This window comes from Pongo pygmaeus, chromosome 10 (assembly GCF_028885625.2).
Source record: "Pongo pygmaeus isolate AG05252 chromosome 10, NHGRI_mPonPyg2-v2.0_pri, whole genome shotgun sequence".
Taxonomy (NCBI): Eukaryota; Metazoa; Chordata; class Mammalia; order Primates; family Hominidae; genus Pongo; species Pongo pygmaeus.
The window spans coordinates 131025352-131040950 of record NC_072383.2 but is presented as its reverse complement, the minus strand read 5'-3'; the positions used below and the strand labels follow the sequence as shown (position 1 = coordinate 131040950).

The window sequence follows — 15599 nt, the reverse complement described above, 5'->3', positions numbered from 1 at the left end:
CTCCCGCCACAACTGACCCAGGCAGAGAGAACCCCCCCACCCCACTACCTCCCAGGTGTCTGGAGTGGAACCTCAGCAGAGGCCCCAAGCTCTGCAACAGGGAGGTCACTGGGGCCAGGGGGTGAGGGAGGCCGGGTAACCTGTGACACTAGTGGGCTGGAGGCCCTGGGAAAGACCACGTCTCAGGTTCCCCACCATCCCCTCCCAGGCTGTGGAGCTGGCAGGGGCCTCACTTTACCATGTGCCTGGTGGGATCGGGCACATGTGAGGCCCTCGGCCTGGCAGAGGCATCCAGCCGCCCTGGTCCACACTCCCTGAGCCGTTCTCCTGCAAAAACATTTATTCACAGGTGGGCCGGGGTCAGCTGAGATTTATTCACAGGTGGGCTGGGGTCAGCTGAGTGTGAAGTGCTGGGCACAGAGTTCGCCCGGCCGTCCCAGCAGGCCCTGGGCTGGGATAAACTCCAGCGGCACCGGCTCGGGCCCCTTCTTCTTCAGGTCCCGCTCAAAGATCTGCAAAGGACAAAGAACCGCGGCTCTCAGGCTTGGCTCAGCGCCCTGTGGCCCAGACCCTCACACCCCGGCCTAGTTCCGCACCTCGTAGGCCGTGAGCTCCAGCAGCGGCGCGATGCTGACCTCAGGCATGGTCAGGGCCTGGTTGATGACGCTGGCGGCTTTGGACACCTCAGGGTGGTAGTGGCGCTGGAGGGCCTGGGACAGCAGAGCGGTTAAGGGGCAGCTGCCCCAGGCCCCCGCCCTGCGCCCCCAGCCATGGCCTCCCTGTGCCCCCAGCCAGAGCAGGCGGGGTCGGGGCAGAGCTATGTGAGAAGGCCAAGCACCAAGCACCCACAAACCCAGGTGGCCAGCTGGGGACGCAACATGAGGCTATGCGGGAGGTGGCATGGGGAGCTGGGCTTTCTAAGGGGCCGAAGGATGGCTCGGGAGGCCCCAGGGCGTGGCAGCAGCGCCCTCACCTGAAGCTCCCACAGGGAGCTCTCCAAGGCCCGGCTCTGGGCTGGGTCCTCCTCTCCAGGGTCATAGGGGTCGGCGTCCAGCTCTAGGAATGAGACGCGGGCCCTTGTCTGCCGTCCACCTCCGCAGGGCACCAGGCACCCCCGCCCCAGCTCCAGCCCAGCCTCCGAGGGCCCCGCAACTCACCAGGGCCGTGTGGACGGTGCACGAGGACCCGGCAGGCAGGGTGCCGCCGCAGCAGGTTACAGATGAAAGGCAGGACCATGAGCAGGGCCTCAGGGGGAGCCGTCAGGGCCAGGCGGGCCAGCCGCTTGGCGAAGGCGGCCACCAGATAAGCGGGGAGGTGGCTGGGCAGGGCAGTGGTTGTGAGACAGGGCCCGGACTGCGAGCCCCCGCCACCCTCCCCGGGCCCCAGGCTACAGCCGCACAGAGCAGGGCAGAGCCAGGTGCCCTGGTACTCACGAAGAGGACAGGAAGAGGTCAGCCAGATGGAAGAAGCGGGCGCGGTACTTGACGTGAAAGACAGAGGGGTCCAGGAGGCCGTAGAGCTTCCGGTAGAAGTCGGGGTACTCCCTGCGGGCCGGGGGAAAGGAGCAGTGGATGGAGCAGGGCCCGGGAACTGAGGCCTCCAAGGCCAGGGTCTCACTCGGCACCCCTTCCTCCCGCCCAGGGGCTCCAACACCACGGCCTGTGAGGAGAGTGGGGACCCCGTGGGGCAGGGTGAGAAGGGGACAGAGCAGCAGGGCTGGGCGGACTGGGGAGAAGACCTGCACTCCTGGCGACACTCACAGGTTGTGTTTGTGAATCAAGATGAACAGCCCGTTCAAGGCCAAGAGGCTGAGGGCCCCCCCTGCAGACAGACAGACACAGGCTGGAGCTGCAGTGACCTCACTCCCACCCCACCCCTTGCCCACGCTGAGTGTAAGTCTGTGGAGTGTGGCCTCTGCCCCTGCTGTCCCCTCCCACAGCCCCCACGGACACAAAGCTGGAGACCACATGCAGGGCAGGGGAGTGGGGGGTGGAGGCTGTGGGATCAGGGAAGAGGTGCAGTGGGGTGGGGGCTGGGGGTGAGAGCGAGGCGCCCCACTCACCGAGATCGCAGGCGCGGGTGAGGAAGTCGATCATGAGCGTGGGCTGGGCCAGCTGCGGCAGGATGGCGTCATGCACAATCAGCAGCACCTTCTTGTAGAGGCTGAGGGGCAGCTGGGCGGGGACCAGCAGGTCGGGGTGAGGGGCGGCTGGGCGGGGGCCGGCAGGTCGGGGTGAGACCTCCGCCCTTGGGAAGACACGGACGCCGCCCCCGCCCCCGCCCCCTGGCCTGGCCCTACCTTGTGCTTGAGGAAGCTGAGCCACATGCCCTGGAAAGCCCTCCTGTGCTCCTGCAACAGGGTCCAGACTGCACTCGCCGCCCTCCCCACCCCAGACCCAGAGCCTGAGCAGCTGCCAGGGCACCCCGAAGCCCAGCCTGAGCCAACACAAGCCTGCTCTCCACTCTTCTGACCCTGCCTTCCCTCTTTCTGTCCCCATTCAAGTCAGGAACGCCTCACCCTCAAGGCTGGAGTCTCAGAACAGCCAGGAAAGAAGCTTTGGCAAGATGAGGGCCAAGAGGGGGCTGCGCCCAACACAGCCCACGGGGCCCACAGGTGGCACCAGAGGCTTCAGACTCTGAGAGGAGGCGGTGGCCTTTGACCCAAGGGAGGGCCCCGAGTTCATAGGCCTCGTCACCTCCCACACTTTGAGTGACCCAGTGGCCGTGTGAGCTGCCACCTGTACCCTGGAAATTTCCTCTGGTGAGGAAGGTGGCAGCCTCCACGGGGTCTCACATGCACCCCACACACACCCCCAAACCCGGGAGGGTGCCCGGCTCTCCAGAAGCAACTCACCTTCAGGTGAGCGACCTTCCAGGTGTCCCACAGCTCTGCAGGGAAAGCGAGGACAAAGGTCACCTGACCCGCAGGAGAGGCAGACCAAGGCCCAGCCCTGTCCGCCCCTGACTCTCAGCACACTCACCCGCCCGCTTCACATAGAAGCTGGAGACAGTGGGCTCCTGGCGGGGCAGGCTCACGGCAGACAGCAGCGTGAAGGCATTGTTCCAGAAGGCGGGGGGCACCTGTGGAGCTGGGCCTGAGTGCCTGGATGCTGCCCCCCGGTCCCTGCCTCCCCACGAGGCAACAGCATGATGCTGGCGACAGGACCCCATCGCTCACCTCGGGGTGCTGGCCAGTGACCCGGGCCACAGCATCCATGGCTGCCTGCATGGTGTGGTAGCGGGTGTCGTCGTAGTCCAGGTACTCCCGGAACTGGGACAGGAGCAGGCTCTGGTCCTCCTCAGGAGAGAGCAGGCCTCCCACCACCAGCTGGGGGCAAAGACCAGTGAGCAGCCCTGTCCGGCCCAGCACAGGCCAGCATGGTCCAGGCAGGCAGCCCCGCCCCACCCACACTCCTACTGGTTGGGTGGGCCATGAGAGGCAACCCACACGCACAGGAACCGCAGGAGTGTCCCAGCCAACAGCCAGGCTCAGCTCAGCAGGCCCCGCCCCCACTACGGGGCCATCCTGGGCTCTGGCCAGCCAGCCAGGCCCTCTGGGAGTCCCCAGTAAGGCCCTCACCTTGAAGAGCTCTCGGGGGAACAGGTAGTTGCCTTCCCACTTGGACTTCTCCAGGGGGTGCGCTCCTTCCAGCTGCACGAACTTCATGAGCGCGCTGAGGGCCAGCTCCTGGGAAGGGGGCAGTGCAGGGTGGTTGTGACACCCTAACCCCACGGATGGGCCCAGAGCTCAGCCCAGTCAGGGAGCCCCTCACACCTAGGCCCAGAACTGAGAAAAGGGTGGCCAGGCCTTCTCTTGCTCCACATGCCACCAGATGCCACTCTGGGCTTCCGTGTCCCACCCATGACATGGAGATGACAACATCTTGAGTTAAAGAGATCCACTGCTCACGACAGTCTGGCAGAGGAAGGGCACACAGCCCAGGTCTGCTTTATGGGCCACCTAATTGCTCTCTCGTCACCTGTATCATGGGAATGCCACCATAACCCTTGGGAACAGCTGTGAAAACACAGGCGTGTGATGCCAGCATGGTGCCCAACTCAGATCCAGGCTCGGAAGCTCTCATCTCAGGGTGGCAAACTCAGTGCTTTCAGGGCCCGGGCAGATGACACCACAAAGCAAAAGAGCCACGTGCGGGATGACGGGCACACACGGCTGTCTCACGAGCTGTCCCTGACTCTCCCTCCAGCCAATCGCAGACATGAACAAACTTAGGCCCCAGTGTTGACAGAACTGATTATTTCTTTGTGAGAAGGTGGAAACTGGTTATTTTCATGTGGTATCTCCCCAACATTTAAAAGTCTGCAACTTGGCTATAATTAGAGACAGACGTGTTGGCGAGGATGTGGAGTATGGAACCCTCATATGCTGCCGGGGGAGTGTAAGATAGCGCAGCTGCTATGAAAAACAGTCTCGTAGTTCCTCAGAACATTAAACACACAGCTGCTGTATGGCCTTGTAATTCCACTGATAAGGCACATTCAAGCAAAATAAACAAAAGTTTGTGGACGTGAACGTTCACAGTCCACTGTTCGTAACAGCCAAAGCTGGAAACGACCCAAATGCCCAGCAACATACGAGCAGCTGAGCAACGCGTGCTGTGCTATACGACGGGATGCTACTCAGCCACAGAGAACGAACTTCGAACACGCTGATGAGTGGAAGAAGCCACATACCGTATGATCCCCCTTATGAGGAGCATCTAGAGAAAGCAAACCTACTGACCCAGAAAGTAAATTAGCGGTTGCCTGGTGCTGGGTGTGGAAAGAGGAGGGATATGGGAGCGATGTTAACTGGTACAGGATTTCTTTTCGGAGCGATAAAGTTGTTCTGGGATAGTGGTAACCACTGCACAACTCTGAACACAGTAACAGATACTAACTTGTCAGCTTTAAAAGGTAAACTGTGCCTCAGTTATTCCTCAATACAGATTTTAAGAAAGCTCATAATGCATTCCCATGGCTGCAGACCACAGTGTGGGCTGAGCAAACACATCTGTGGAATGGCACGAGGCTTGGTGTGTGTGCTCTATGCAAACACAGAGATCCCCATGGATGCCACTGGAGGTGAACACAGATTCTGCCTCTTCAATATTCAGTACAGGACTCGATAACCATGTTTCTGTACGGGACTGAACACACACAAGGTGACGCTCCCATGAAGGAAGCAGCTTTCTCTGGACAATTGTGAGAAGCCCAGACCCCTGCTTTGTGGACAGCCTGGGAGTGGGGGTGCAGGGGATGGACAAGGATGAGGCCAGCCCAATGACCCACCTTGACCTGAAAGGAGGGGTGGCCCAGGAGCTCTCCCAAGCGATTGCAGCAGCTGCGATAGCGGTGTCTCATCCACACCTTGTACTTCCGTGTGGCTCCCCGGGACCCTGCAGACAGGTTAGGGTTGTCAGCCCACATGAGGCCCACATATGCCACCCCGGGCCCAGCCCAAAATCTCAGGCCTGGCTCCACCCTCCCACTGTCTTCTACTCAGCCTCCGCAGGTGGAAACAAGTCGCCATGGCCCCCAGACCTGTGCTGGGACCAGTACATTCCCTGAGCCCTGCAAACAGGAAGAGCAGCTCCTACCCCAGGACTGCCCCAGCCAAGCTGCCAGGAGCAGGATCCACATCCCCTCACTTTACTCCAAGACCTGATGTCCTCAGGATAGGGACATAAAGGAAGCTCCGAGTTTAAGCGACTGTGTCAAGATCAGCCAACATTAAATTACAAAAGCGGTGCAAAGCACACAAAAAGTCGTACCTTGTCCAGTGTTCATCTAAACTCAGCTGCAAGGCACCCATGTCACCCCTGCCCCAACGCCACCATCCATCTTCCACGGTGGGCTTGGTGTGTCCTCCCACCAGCCTGCACGGCCTGTGCCAGGGTTGGGGGCGCTCATCCCATGGTGACAAAGCCTCCCTCCGACCCCCGGAAAGAGAAGAGCAGCCCCGGGGCCCTCCAGGACTCACCTGTCATGACCATCTCCTCAGAGGGCAGCTGGCCCACAAACAGCTCTCCCCGCTCCAGCAAGGCCCCAAAAAGACGGCTGCACGTGCGGACTGCTTCCTGGATCTCCTCCTGGTCCTCAGACTGCAGGAGAGGCGGCGGCAGGGTGCCCAGCCGGGAACTGTCACCTTCGCCCCTGCCTAGGCTGTCCCCCACCCGTTCCCTTCCCCCTCGGGACGCCAGCCCCGTCACCCCCGACCCGTGACCCACACGCCTCCCGCCCTGACCCTCCAACGCCGGCTTGGAACCTCCTGGGGTCCTGCCGCCGCAACCCCCCATTCAAGTCCTGCTCCCGGGCCGCGACCCCGGCCCTGCGACGCCGCCAGGCCCACCTGCAGCACGGCCAGGATGTCGAACACGGCGTTGGCCTCACTGCGGCTCGCCAGCACCGCCTCCAGCCGGCGGCCCAGAGCCCGGCGAACGCCCGCGGCACCCGCCTCCCGCTCCATGCCGCCGCCAACACCAGACAACGCGGATTCCCAGCCGCCGGCGCTCCCGTGACGTCACCACTGCGCGTAGAGCCCGTCGTCATCTCTACGCGCCGTAGCCCCCCCCACCCCATCTTTCTCGCGGAGCCCGAGTCCCAGGCGTGCCGTCGACGTCATCGCCGCGCGCCACGCCCGAGTCCCAGGCGTGCCGCTGGCCATGGCGCTGTTCTACGTCGCGCGGTACCCGGGCCCCGATGCGGCAGCTGCGGCGGGGCCGGAGGACGCGGAGGCCGGGGCGCACGGCAGGGCCCGCGCGCTGCTCGAGCGGCTGCAGAGCCGGGCCCGCGAACGGCAGCAGCAGCGGGAGCCCGCGAAGACCGAGGCGGCTGCACCGACCGAGCCGGCGACCAGGAGGCGACGGCGGCCCCGGCGGCGGCGGCGGGTGAACGACGCGGAGCCGGGGAGCCCGGAGGCGCCGCAGGGAAAGCGACGGAAGGCGGACGGCGAGGACGCGGGCGCAGGTGGGCCGCGGGGCGAGCGGGCTCCCTCCGGGGCGCCGGCGACTCGGTGCTGACGCGCTGCCGGGTGGGTGTCTGCCTCGCAGAAAGCAACGAGGAGGCGCCAGGGGAGCCCAGCGCAGGGAGCAGCGAGGAGGCGCCGGGGGAGCGCAGCGCCAGCGCCGAGGCGGCCCTAGATGGACGGGCCCTGGAGGAGGCGGCCGGACCCCTGGTCCCCGGCCTGGTGCTGGGGGGGTTCGGGAAGAGGAAGGCGCCGAAGGTGAGCGTCGGCGGGCGGGAGGGTGGTCGGCGTGGGAGGGTAGGCTGCGCGGATTCTTAAGTGCGGCGGTCGCCTGGGAAGGTTTCGTTCAGCGAATGTTCCCGGGTCACAGCCGCGCCTCGCTGCCAGGCCTGCAGTTTCATCCCCTTAGGGGTCTGGATCCTGCACGTGCAGAGCTCCCGTTTCCTCCGCTAGGCTTGCCCCTGTTCTCCCGCCGCGCCGCGCCAGTTCTCCTGCAGGATGTGCTTGCGTGAACGTGCGGGGTTTCCTGCTATGCGCTCACCACCTCAGGAGTAAGTCAGAGGCCGTTCTGCAAGCCCCTGACCGTTGGTGGTTTTGCTTAGCACGGGTGGTTTTCGGTAAAGAGATTTCCGGCGAGACAGGTGAAGAAAGCGAGAAGTTTGGCGGAGTGCTCGGGCCCCTTAGGTAGGGCAGGTGGAAGAGGTTGTCTTTGAGTTGGGATGCAAAGACTTGAAGCCAGGTCAAGGTTGGGGGTTGGGGGGGTGCCAGGCAGAGGCCTCGAGGCAGGGACGCCGGCGTGGCTGGGGTAGGCGAGCGCCAGGTCACAGGACCTCCTGGCTGCGGGAGGGTGGGTGCCACTGTGGGTTGATGGGAGGCTACGGGGTGAGTTTGCTCAGGGAGTGGCATCTGCTTTTGCTGTTTAACTTCTCTGAAGGCGGTATGGAAAGCGCATCCTGGGGCTGAGGAGGAGCTGGAGACTGCAGAGGAGGTTTCCCCAGCCTCCCTCCCCCAGCTTCTTCCACCCTGGGCTTCTGCGCGAGAGCCTGGAAAGCGCTCACCTGGTCTTTCTTTTTGATGCCAGGTCCAGCCTTTTCTGCCAAGGTGGCTGACTGAGCCTAGCTGTGTCAGAAAGAATGTCACCGAAGACCTGGTTCCTATCGAGGACATCCCTGAGGTCCATCCTGACCTGCAGAAGCAGCTGCGGGCACACGGCATCTCGTCCTACTTTCCAGGTGCTCCAGCCCCGGGCAGGCAGCTGAGGGAACACCTCCCTGGGCACCCACACACAAGGCTGTGAGTGGCCGTGGGTCAGGCGTCCCTGCCACGTCGGTGCCAAGTGTGGTCTCAGCACCCTCAAGCTCATGGTTCCCACTTGGGTCTCCTGAGGCTGGTGTTCCTCTGGGTCTTGGTGCCATCCCTCTGGGGAGTGGTTCCCAGGCCTCCAGCAGAGCAGCCCAGCCCACAGATCACAGGCAGGGAAGGGGCAGGCCTAGGCCTAGGCGTAAACACGACTTCTCTCTCGCTTTTCCTCATCCAGTACAGGCAGCTGTGATTCCCGCCCTCCTAGAGAGCGCGGCCTGTGGGTTTCTGGTGGGCAGAGGCGGCTACCGGCCTAGTGACCTCTGTGTTTCTGCCCCGACAGGCAGTGGGAAGACACTGGCCTTTGTCATCCCTGTGGTGCAGGTCTGTGTGAGGGTCCCCTTTCTCTACGGTGGGTGTGCAGAGAGCAGATAACAGCCTTGCTGACTTAGGCACCCCTTGCCTCTCAGGCCCTGCTGTCAAGAGTGGTCTGCCACATCCGTGCCCTGGTCGTGCTGCCCACCAAGGAGCTGGCCCAGCAGGTACGCAGACCCTAGACCTGGAGCGTGGCACCGCCGGCCTCAGCTTCCCTGCTGAGTGCACAGCGATCAGCCCCTGGGGGACCCAGACTAGATCTGGGGTCCTTTTTGCTGTAGTAGGGGTCACCAGCTACCTCCAGACCAGTGACAGACTTCTCTTGCAGGTCAGCAAAGTTTTCAACATCTACACAGATGCCACACCTCTGAGAGTCTCTCTGGTTACGGGACAGAAGTCTCTGGCCAAGGAGCAGGAGAGCCTCGTCCAGAAAACGTAGGTTGTGTCAGGGTGCGGGTCTTTCAGGGGGTCCCTGCTCAGCCCTGCAGGTGGCCTGAGGCACCGTGGGAGCAGAGGAGGGGCCACCATCTTTAACTGCCTGTTTCCATGAAGAGGAGGAGCTCCCACCCGCCCCCTTCCCATGTAGGGTGGAGTCGGGGCTGTGGGGTGAGGCAGCGTCTTGCTGTCCGGAAGCCCCTGAGAAAGCTTCCTTCTCTTGAGCCGCTCTGTGGTCTGTAGAGCTGATGGGTACCGCTGCTTGGCTGACATCGTGGTAGCCACCCCCGGCCGCCTGGTGGACCACATCGACCAGACCCCAGGATTCAGCCTCCAGCAGCTCCGCTTCCTGGTAGGTCCCCGCCCCAGGGGCCTGGGCTTTGAGCTCAGGGCCGCGCCACCCAGCCCCGGGCTCCCTGTGTCCTGCAGGTCATCGACGAGGCTGACCGGATGATTGACAGCATGCATCAGTCCTGGCTGCCGCGGGTGGTGGCGGCCGCCTTCCAGAGCGAGGACCCCGCGGACCCCTGTGCCCTGTTCCAGCGAAGACAGGCCCAGGCTGTGACAGCTGCCAGGTATCCAGCAGCATGCCCAGGTGCTGGCCTCCTCTGAGCAGAGGCCTCTGCACACAGCTCTCCTTCCTTAGTGCCCAGAGATAAGGCTGGCTTGAGCTCTGGTGCACAGAACTGCATCGTTCTGTCATGTGAGCTGGACCCACCTTGCCCCTGGTCCACGGCAGTCTCTACAGTGTGTAGCATGAGGAATCCTGTTCCTTGGAGACTCGGGGCAGCCGCTGGCAGGGTGCCAGCAACACCCCCTTCTCTTCCAGCACCTGCTGTCCCCAGATGCCCCTGCAGAAGCTGCTCTTCTCAGCTACTTTGACCCAGAACCCCGAAAAGCTGCAGCAGTTGGGCCTCCACCAGCCCCGGCTTTTCTCCACAGGGCTGACACACAGGGGCCTGGAAGATACAGATGGGGACGGGGATTCGGAGAAGTATGCCTTCCCTGTTGGGCTCACGGTGAGTGGGATACCGTGTGGGCAGAGGGTTGCACTGGGAGCCTGGGGCCCCTAACCAACCCTCACCTCCACCCCCACCCCGTGCCATCCCTGTAGCACCACTACGTGCCCTGCAGCCTCAATTCTAAGCCGCTGGTCGTCCTGCACCTGGTCCTGGAGATGGGCTTCTCGCGGGTTCTCTGCTTCACTAACTCCCGAGAGAACTCCCACAGGTGAGGCCCCGGCTGGGCAGGGGCGGCAGAGGCAGCCTCTGGTCCCAGCATTACTTGGCTGCAGCCTTCTCTCTGCCTAGGCTCTTCCTGCTGGTGCAAGCTTTTGGGGGTGTGGACGTGGCTGAGTTCTCCTCGCGCTACGGGCCTGGCCAGAGGAGAATGATCCTGAAGCAGTTTGAACAAGGGAAGATCCAGCTGTGAGTCCCTGGGCAGGGGCAAGGCCTCTGTGGGGTGGGGGTGCCCCCTCCAGGGTCAGCCTGGGGCACTCTAAAAGGTGCTTCCTTCTGCAAATTGGCTTCCTGTGCCCCGGCTCCATGGCAGCCAGTTCCCAGAAAGGCCTGAGCTGCCCCACGCACGGCCAGTGCTGCCACAGCCCCTGCTCCTGGCACGTCGGGCCCACAATGCTGTGTGTCCTGGCAGGCTCATCAGCACGGACGCCACCGCCCGAGGCATCGATGTGCAGGGTGTGGAGCTGGTGGTGAACTACGACGCCCCCCAGTACCTGAGAACTTACGTGCACCGGTGAGCACTGGCGCAGAAGCCACTGGGGGGGTCTGGGGCTTTGTGAGCTCCTGGGCGTCGTATGTGGGACCATCTTTCCTGCTGTGGATGGGGTTGGTGTGGAGAGAAGCCATCGTTCCGTCAGACCCCTGAAGGCTCAGGGGCCAGTCTGGAGATAGCCATGTTTGATTCCAGGGTTGGGAGGACGGCCCGTGCTGGGAAAACTGGACAGGCCTTCACACTGCTCCTGAAAGTGCAGGTGAGGCTGCGAGGTCTTGGGAGTTTCTGGTGCTGGAGGGTGTTAAGGGGGCTGGCCCAAGAACCCCCTTCCACCATGAGCTTCCCTCCAGGAGAGGAGATTCCTCTGGATGCTGACTGAAGCGGGGGCACCTGAGTTGCAGCGGCACGAGCTCTCCAGCAAGCTGCTGCAGCCGCTGGTTCCTCGGTACGAGGAGGCCCTGTCCCAGCTGGAGGAGTCCGTCAAGGTAAGGGCACCAGAGTCCGGCATGAAACCCTCTGGGGAGGGTGTTTGCAGAGAGGGCGTCGTCACCACACGTGGAGAAAAGAGGAAAAAAGAGGAAAGAGAGAAGCAAAGAGGGTCACACAAGTTGTCCTCGAGCTTCTGGCCCAAGGGCGGGGAGCCCCCGGGCACCAGTGGTGGAAACACCTGGCCCCAGGGAGGGCTGTCAGCGGGGCCAGGGCCTGGCTTCTGCCATGCACAGGGCTTCCTGTCCTCAGGGTTCCAGGGGCAGAGCCCAGGGCCCCACAGATGATGAGGGGATGGAGTGTGTGGTGCTGATCCCTCTCCTTTCCTCCACAGGAAGAGCACAAGCAGAGGGCGGCCTAGGCTGGGGCTCAGAGGGCCGGAGGGACTGAGCGCTCACCCCCCTGACCCTCCTTCCAGAGCAGAGCTGACCACTGGATGCTGCATGTGAGGAAAGGAATCCCCCAGTGGACACAGCCTTCCTCCCCAAGCACGTGGTCTCTGCGCCAGGCAGCCCGGGCGTCAGAGCTCAAGCACCCGCCCAGACTGGAGACTTTAGGGTCTGTCACTTTCACAGTGCGAAGGTCAGCATGGCCGCTGGTGATGAAGCCTTAGTAAAACGGTGAAAAGTACTCCCCAACAGACGCAGGCACCTGTCATGCTTCTCCCAAACAGACGCAGGCACCTGTCATGCTTTTGGCTGAGAGCTGGGGGGATTAACCTTGAGCTAATGTTAAAAATCAAGCTCTTGGCCAGGCGTGGTGGCTCATGCCTGTAATTCCAGCACTTTGGGAGGCCAAGGCAGGTGGATCATGAGGTCAGGAGATCAAGACCATCCTTCCTAACACGGTGAAAGTCCATCTCTACTAAAAATACAAAAAAAAAAAAATAAAAAAATTAGGCGAGCGTGGTGGTGGGCGCCTATAGTCCCAGCTACTCGGGAGGCTGAGGCAGGAGAATGGTGTGAACCCGGGAGGCAGAGTTTGCAGTGAGCCAAGACTGCGCCACTGCACTCCAGCCTGGGTGACAGAGTGAGACTCCGTCAAAAAAAAAAACTCCCCTCCCCAGATTTGTGAACCTTGTGATTGTTCAGTGGACACCTCACGTATTGCTGGTGGGAAGGTCACACGTGGAGACAGCTGGGCAGAGCCTTGGGGTGTTAAACGCAGTCACTCATGACCCGGCACCTCCTCTTCTACGCACCTTGTACACCCCAGATCAGTGAGACCTGTATCTACACAGAAACGCACACAAATCTCTCAGCAGCATTGGTCACAGTAGCCAAAATCTAGAAACTAACCACATGTCCATCAGCTGATGAATGGAGAATAAAACGTGGGAAATCCACACCAGGAGAGAAAAAGGAGCGAGGCACCAGCACAGGCACCACGTGGATGAACCCGGAACCTGACGCTAAGTGAAGGAAGGCTCCGGAACCCGACACTAAGTGAAGGAAGGCTCCGGAACCCGACACTAAGTGAAGGAAGGCTCCGGAACCCGACATTAAGTGAAGGAAGGCTCCGGAACCCGACACTAAGTGAAGGAAGGCTCCGGAACCCCACACTAAGTGAAGGAAGGCTCCGGAACCCCACACTAAGTGAAGGAAGGCTCCGGAACCCGACACTAAGTGAAGGAAGGCTCCGGCTATAGGGAGTGTCCCAGGCACAGCCAGACATTGAAGGGTGCTGGGGCTGGGAGTGAGCAGGGGTTGGGGCTGGGGACACAGTGGCCAGTGTGTGGGTTTGTTTTGGGGATGATGAAAATGTTCTTGGATTGTGCTGATAGCTGCTCACCTCTAAACCTTTTACTAAAAACCATGGACTGGGTGGATACAGTGTGTGAATTCTGTCAGTCCAGCGCTTTGTTTGAAAAAGGTGGATGATGCCAACATCACTAACCACCAGGGAGATGCAGGCCACGGCCACACCCGGCTCCCGGCTCACCGGAGTTGTGAGGATGGAAACACCAGCCCACCCCCCTCAATTCAGACCTCAGCTTAGATGCAAAGAATGTCTGGGACGGGTACTGGCAGCTGATGAGAGATGCAACCACTGAACCTGTGGACTGTGTTCAAACAAATGCCAGCAGAACATAAAGGCGACTGTTACAGGAGGCAGAAAGAAATGATTTAGGTAGATGGGGTAAAGCCAGTCCCCAGCAGAAAACTTGCCTTTTAACAAAAAGCAGCTGAAAAATAGCTCTTTTTCTAACCTCTGAGTTCAAAATCACTTCTCTTCTCACAACAAGCAGCCAGAAAGAGCAGACAGTAAATCATAGATGAGACAGCTCGGGCACAGAAGGAGTGCGGGGGGAGTCTCCTGGGTAATCACCAAACTTCACACTTCCACAATGGGCCCCAGTAAAACAGTGGACCCTAATAAGCACATTCCTGTCACCTTAGGCGCACTAAGATAGGGAAGCTAAAAGCAGACGGTGAGGGGTGCCTGTAATCCCAAGAAGATGTCTGGGAACAGACCCAGAGACCCTCCCAGAAAAACGTCACAGAGCAGCACAGACTAAGAGTCTGATAGAAACTCTACACAAATAGCACACCTTGTCCCAGCTAAATCCTTGGGTCCTGGGAGGACAGGACATCCCTCCTCTAACCTCTCGTCACTAGCCCATTTATAAAAACCTTGACCGGCCGGGCGCGGTGGCTCACACCTATAATCGCAGCACTTTGGGAGGCCGAGGCGGGCGGATCACCTGAGGTCAGGAGATCGAGACCATCCTGGCCAACATGGTGAAACCTCATCTCTACTAAAAATACAAAACTTAGCTGAGCATGGTGGCACGTGCCTGGAGTCCCAGCTACTCAGGAGGCTGAGGCAGGAGAATCACTTGCCCGGGAGGTGGAGGTTGCAGTGGGCCAAGATCACCCCACTGCACTCCAGCCTGGCGACAGAGGGGAAAAGAAAAAAGAAATCTTGACATCTTTACTACAACTTGGCAACCCGCTCAGGCCCCCTCTGCGACGGAGAGCTGTTCTTTCCTTTTGCTTATTAAACTTCTGCTCCAAACTCACTGTGTGTGTGTGTGCGTGCGTGCGTGTGTGCGTGCGTGTGTGTCTGCGACCTCAATCTCAGCCATGAGACCAAGAACCTTGGTATTTACCCCAGACCACAAGGCTGCTTCGGGATGATTGCCATTTATCGGGGATTGATAGTGGCGCAGTGCCGCTGGGTTCACAGACGTGAGACGTGGGCCTGGCCACACACTCGGGAGGTGGGAGGAGCGGGCGGGCGCCAGGGAACACGTGGGAAGTGGGAGGAGCGGGCACCGTGGGCACACTTGTGAGGTAGAAGGAGCAGGCACCGGGGCACACTCAGGAGGTGGGAGGAGCGGGCGCCAGGGAACACGTGGGAGGTCGGAGGAGCGGACACCACGGGCACTCGGGAGGTGGGAGGAGGGGCACCACGGGCACACTCGGGGAGGTAGGAGGAGCAGGCACCAGGGCATCTGCAGCGCATCAGGCAGGCCCGTCCCGGCCCTTCCACAGTGGCACGGGGGCCTGGATCCTTCCCCAGAGTTTTGAGATGTGAGAAGGGAGAGGAGCGGGAGGGACAGCAGCTGAGCACACAAAGGAAGAGGTGGGAGGGGCAACAGGACAGAACTGTTGGTGACAGTTGGGACCAGGCGGGGGGGGGGAGGGGTGTGCCGGGGCCATGCGGGCGGCAGGATGGTGGGCACTCACCTGCTGGGCCACCAGCTGCTGAGGGCTCAGGCAGGCGTCTGTGGCTGGGCCTCGAGGGCTCTTTGCGACCTTCACGGAGCACAGAATAGGGAGGAGGGACCTTCAATGTGCAGCGTGGGCCTCAGCTGTCCACACATTCCCATCTCCTTACCTCTACGGAGGAAGGGGGTGGGTCTTGAAAGTAGGATAATGACAGCAAGGAGCACATCAGCCACTGGCCTGACCCTGTGTGGCCACGTGGGAGGGGCACAGTGGGAGCCGCCCCTACCTGCGTGTGGGCCTGCACTGGCGCCGTCCCCGTGGCCTTGGGAACCTGAGACATGGGGGACGGCAGAAACAGTGCTTTCCTGGCGGGCCGTGGAGGGTAGGCCACTCTCCTGGCGGGCTGCACTGGTAGGCTGCTCTTGGCTGTTGGCCGGTCGGCTGCTAGGCCTGAACTGTGACTTGCTGGGTATTCATCTGGGAACTCAAAGGACAGGCCTTAGAGAAAGAGCCGGAAGACGGCAGAGCCACGGAGGGGCAGCCAACCTCTCCTTCACCTTTCCAGACATGAGTGTTCCGAATGGCCCTGTGCATTCTAGTTGCTGAGAGACTCTAGGGCGAGTCGGACGGGT

General features: G+C 61.3%; 2 protein-coding genes across 3 annotated transcripts; one reads left to right on the top strand and one right to left on the bottom strand.

Annotated features, from left to right (window-relative positions):
* Positions 1-325: 325 nt before the first annotated feature.
* Positions 326-6969, bottom strand: NOC4L (nucleolar complex associated 4 homolog). The gene is made up of 15 exons (XM_054444821.2): positions 6353-6969; positions 5984-6104; positions 5293-5399; positions 3581-3688; positions 3179-3328; positions 2982-3081; positions 2855-2889; positions 2300-2350; positions 2063-2174; positions 1761-1821; positions 1434-1544; positions 1158-1318; positions 974-1056; positions 597-710; positions 326-512 (listed from the first exon to the last, which is right to left on the bottom strand). Exons 1-15 carry the CDS (start codon positions 6467-6469, stop codon positions 393-395), a joined length of 1551 nt encoding a protein of 516 aa, XP_054300796.1. The 5' UTR covers positions 6470-6969; the 3' UTR covers positions 326-392.
* On the top strand, positions 6666-14311 carry DDX51 (DEAD-box helicase 51). Of its 2 annotated transcripts, none has more exons than XM_063646849.1 (15): positions 6666-6969; positions 7053-7225; positions 8049-8199; positions 8610-8650; positions 8737-8808; positions 8970-9076; positions 9320-9428; positions 9506-9651; positions 9906-10095; positions 10191-10306; positions 10387-10503; positions 10727-10828; positions 11003-11066; positions 11158-11292; positions 11628-14311. In XM_063646849.1, exons 1-15 carry the CDS (start codon positions 6666-6668, stop codon positions 11652-11654), a joined length of 1854 nt encoding a protein of 617 aa, XP_063502919.1. In that variant the 3' UTR covers positions 11655-14311. The 2 variants fall into 2 exon arrangements, with proteins under 2 accessions (XP_063502919.1, XP_054300794.1); XM_054444819.2 differs by having other exon boundaries at positions 8505-8650.
* The last annotated feature ends 1288 nt before the right edge of the window (positions 14312-15599 follow it).